Genomic DNA, 4,548 nt, shown 5'->3' on the forward strand with positions numbered 1-4,548 from the left:
CATTAAATAAGTAATTAAATGTGTCAATAATTAATTAAATGTGTCAATAATTAATTAAAATGTGAAATACATAAATAAATAATTAAATGTGTGAATAATTAATTAATTACATGTGCCATAACTATTTATTTAATTAATTAATTCCAATTTTAATTAATTATTGACACATTTAATTAATTATTTAATGGTGTATTTAATTAATTCATTATGGCAGTCCTGGCGTTCCATACATGGTACCTCTGCAGTTCACTTGATATCATGAGTGGTCTTCTTGCCCCATCCAAAAAAAGATAGCCTTGTGTTTGTGCTTGTTTTTGCTCTACAGTTGCCCTTAACTAAGCGATTTAAGGCAACTAATAGAAGGCCCTGAAGTCAATAATCAATAGTAATCTACAAAGCAGCATTACATGTCTGAATACTTTTGGGTATATGTTTTATCTTTATCATCCTGAACAACACTGACAGTACTGAGTAGAGTTTAAATAAAGAGAAACAGAGCTCAATTCTCTGTATAAATCTTCAATTTGTTTAATGCAAGCAGTTTCAGTATATCATGACAGATTTTTTCTTTAGAAGGAAAAAGGAATTATTACATTGATGTAGTCTATACATTTTGGGGGGTTTTTATTCCTAATTTGCGTAACCTACTTGTATTTTTTATTATTACTATGCTGTATTATAATTATACAAAATAAATGCAAAGTTGCACACACTATCACACGATTTAAACATATGAAACATGATTGGGTAATCATACAGGGCGTTATTCACATAGCTTATGTTTCAGGAATGCCACAGTCAGTCAAACTGTCCATTTGATGGAGGAGCAGTGCGGTGACGAGGAGTGTGACGATTACATATCACAAATTCTTCTCCCGATTTCATAGGGTATTACTCATTAATGACACACGTTACACACATTACCCTTTCAGTGGATAAAGTTATTCCCATCATAGATGGGATTCCATCTCCTACTTAAATATGCAATCATGATGAAGTAGATGCATTTTTAAAAATATGCTTCATTATTATTGTGTGTGTTACCCAATTTAGTATCTAATTCTTGCGAAGCCATTCTTTGCACTTTACCAGAAGGTCCTCTTGGATTTTCAATGTGAACAACGTCCCTTTTTCATAGCCAATCACAGCAGACATTTCCAAAAGGAATTCCACAAGAGCATCAGGACATGTTATTGGTGGCCTGACATGAGCCATGACAGCAGCACCATACAGGATGCAGTGAGTAGACTGCTCTTGTGGATCACTCCACTATTTACCTCTGTAAATGGGAAGGGGGAGAAAAGTCTTTAACAAATGGTTCTAAGATATTGCAATTCCTTTTTAATATGATTGCATTAAAAATTGCTTACTTGTGCCATTGACAACAACACTGGTAGGGTCAATGTTGAAGGCTGTTATGTTTGAGGCAGCATTGATTAAAACAATTCCAATGTCAGTTATATTAGGGACCCCTGAAGATGGAAATCCAATGTTCATTTCATTGATAATTGATCCACTTCTGCAAAATGAATAAATAAAAATATTGTGTTATTTTCATAATTGTATTAATATTATTATTGTTGTTGTTGTTATTATTGTTGCATTTGTAAATTTCCATCCGTATATAAAACCGGAATTACCTGAATGAAGTCACTCTCAGTGACCGGAATGAGTTCAATCGTTGTATATAAAACGGTGTAAGCTGCAAAAACACAAAATATTCTCTGAATACATGTGCTATATTGTTAGGTTTTGCATTTATTTATTTTCCAAAACAAACACTGAATTATAATGCAATATGTAACTTTATGCAATAATATATAATTTTATCAACTGTTCATACAATTTCCATTTCGATGGTCACATATTGAATCCATTTCCCTTTTCATTTTACTGATAAAAGCAGACAGGACTTGTCAGAAGCACTCACATTTTTTAACATAGAAAATTAAATTTGTTTGCACATTTGTTTTTACTGTGAAGATCATGCAAATGTTTCTAATTTTCACTATCCAATCAGGTTCCAAACTATGATGGGAAATTTACTACACTTGTATTTCAAAAGAAAATTCTAAATATTTGTAAAGAAGATGAAAAATACAAAGAAATCTATCATTATGCACATATACTGCAATACTATAATAGCTCGTGTTTTCTTTTTTTTAATAATATGCATATGTTTGGGTATGACATTTTAAGATGGATACTTACTGTTGTTTCTATGAGCGTCCTTCGATTTCTAAATGCTGTAGATGTAGAATTCGCCAAGTCTTGTGTGAATGTTTCATTTGAGGTGAATGTAAGCTTTACTTCTGTTACTGGCTCAGCTGTTGTAATTGTTACAGGTGTAGTGGTTGTAGGAGTCGTTGTGGTTGTGTTTGTAGTATTCATTGTCGTTGCAGTGTTTACAGGTGTAGTTGAAGCTGTTGTAGGCACCGCAGATGTATTTGTAATAGGTGTGGTGTTTGTAACATTTGCTGTGATTGCATTTGTAACTGCAGTCATCATTGGTGTTGTAGCGCTCACAGTTGTAGTTGAAGCTACTGTTACATGCCAAGAAAAGAAAACAAGCCGATGGTTTAACAAAAAGTTTTAAGATATTGTGAGTTTAAAGTATAATAACATGAAATATTGCTTACCTATTTCACGGACAACCACAGAGTTTGTGGTAATGTTGAAGGCTGTTATATTTGAGGCTGAATTGATCAAAACATTTGCAATATCAGTTGTATTCGGCACAGCTGAAGATCCAAACTCAATCCTTATGTCACTGATAATTGATCCACTCCTGCAAAATGAATAACCAAAAATATTGTTTTATTTTCATTACTGTATGACACATACTGTTAAAAATTAATCTGTATATAAAAAGGGAATTACCTGAATGAAGTCACTCTCAGTGACCGGAATGATTTAAATGTTGCCTTGTAAAAAGGTGTAAGCTGCAGAAAAACAAAATAATCTCGGAATATATGTGCTATATTTTTAGGGTTTGTGCTTCTTTATTTTCCAAAGCAAACATTGCATTTACGCTGCAATAAGTCATTTGCCAAGTTTGTTTACAATTCATAGAATTTCAGTTTCTTTGGTTACATATTGAATCTGTTTCTTTTTTAACTAAATATTTTTAATCTTTGAAAAAACTCAACAACACAGAAATGCTAATAAAAGCATACCAATTTGCAGGACTTTTCAAAAGCATTCAAATTTAAAACATGATCCAGTAATACAAAGTTATATGTGCATGCACATTTGTTTATACTGCTGTAATCATGTGAATAATTCCAATTGTCTCTTGCTTACTCTATGCAATCATATAGAGGTACATGTAATGTCACACTAAAATTACTTTTTTTTTTAAGTTATGTGTGTATGTGCATGCATATGTTTGGGTATGAAACTTCAAAAGGATACTTACAGCTGTCTCTACAAGCGTGCTTCGACTTGCAAATTGTGGAGAGTTAGGATCCGCCAAGGCTGGTGTGAAGTTTTCATTTGAGGTGAATGTCAACAATAGTCCTGTTACTGGTTCAGCTGTTGTAGTTGTTACAGGTGTGGTGGTTGTAGGAGTCGTTGTGTTTGTGTTTGTAGGTGCAGTCATCATTGGTGTTGCAGTGTTTACAGGTGTAGTTGAAGCTGTTGTAGGCACCGCAGATGTGTTTGTTATAGGTGTGATGTTTGTAACATTTGCTGTGATTGTGTTTGTAACTGTAGTCATCATTGGTGTTGTAGCACTCACAGCTGTGTTTGAAGCCACTGTAAATGCCAAAAAAACAACAACAAAAAAACAAGCCTATTTGAACAAACAGTGTTAAGGTATTGTGACTTTCAAGAACAATAACATGAAATATTGCTTACTGATTAAAGGTGTGGTTGTTGTAGGAGTCGTTGTGTTTGTAGGTGCAGTCATCATTGGTGTTGCAGTGTTTACAGGTGTAGTTGAAACTGTTGTAGGCACCGCAGATGTGTTTGTTGTAGGTGTGGTGTTTGTAACATTTGCTGTGTTTGTGTTTGTAGATGCAGTCATCATTGGTGTTGTAGTGCTAGTAGTCGAATTTCCAGATGTTGTTGGAACTCCAGTTGTTGTGGCAGTAACTGCTGTGCTCACAAGCTTTATTACCACTGTATGCAAAAATCACAACAATAAAGGCTTTTTATAAAGCTTTCTTTTGTATTTGTATTTTATTTTATTTTTTAATAAAGGAGTAACTTACCTATAAATGTCAATAAAGCTTTAAAGATTTGTTTGTTACCCATTGTGGCTGGCTCTTGAACCTGTAGTATTTGACAGTACAAGTATTTACACAGCAATAAACAACAACAAAACAACAAACATATTAATGTACTTTCAAATCTATAGATATATTTATATTAGTTTTAAGCACATGTTAACCTTTTCCTTATTTAGGCTATTTGCAATTCAGTTTGCTTTTCGAAAATCAAAACTAATTTGTGCTGCTGTTTTGGACTATGTTGGTCAATGCTAAAAAGAAAGAATTAACATCACCAAAACCCTCAACTGCTATCATTAACTATAACACTACACTT

The 4,548-nt window shown here is 33.1% G+C and overlaps 1 protein-coding gene across 2 annotated transcripts; it reads right to left on the bottom strand.

The window, feature by feature from the left end:
• Window positions 1-488: 488 nt before the first annotated feature.
• Window positions 489-4,275, bottom strand: LOC146675105 (uncharacterized). Of its 2 annotated transcripts, XM_085400156.1 has the most exons (10): window positions 4,215-4,275; window positions 3,859-4,122; window positions 3,419-3,756; window positions 2,881-2,942; window positions 2,640-2,788; window positions 2,488-2,543; window positions 2,212-2,367; window positions 1,641-1,702; window positions 1,371-1,519; window positions 489-1,279 (listed from the first exon to the last, which is right to left on the bottom strand). In XM_085400156.1, the coding sequence occupies exons 1-10, from the start codon at window positions 4,255-4,257 to the stop codon at window positions 1,191-1,193; spliced, it is 1,368 nt and encodes a 455-aa protein (XP_085256282.1). In that variant the 5' UTR covers window positions 4,258-4,275; the 3' UTR covers window positions 489-1,190. The 2 variants fall into 2 exon arrangements, with proteins under 2 accessions (XP_085256282.1, XP_085256281.1); XM_085400155.1 differs by having other exon boundaries at window positions 2,212-2,543.
• Between the last annotated feature and the right edge of the window lie 273 nt (window positions 4,276-4,548).

Source organism: Rhamphochromis longiceps, linkage group LG3 (genome assembly GCF_057381845.1).
Source record: "Rhamphochromis longiceps isolate RC_006_pf linkage group LG3, R_longiceps_female_GT1.1, whole genome shotgun sequence".
Classification (NCBI taxonomy): domain Eukaryota; kingdom Metazoa; phylum Chordata; class Actinopteri; order Cichliformes; family Cichlidae; genus Rhamphochromis; species Rhamphochromis longiceps.

Coding starts and splice junctions, on each gene's coding strand:
- LOC146675105 (XM_085400155.1), bottom strand. CDS start 4,257: ATGGGTAACAAACAAATCTTTAAAGCTTTATTGACATTTATAG. Junction 2,943..3,418: donor GCACGCTTGTAGAGACAGCT/GTAAGTATCCTT, acceptor GTTTTTCTGCAG/CTTACACCTTTTTACAAGGC. Junction 2,789..2,880: donor CTGAGAGTGACTTCATTCAG/GTAATTCCCTTT, acceptor TTCATTTTGCAG/GAGTGGATCAATTATCAGTG.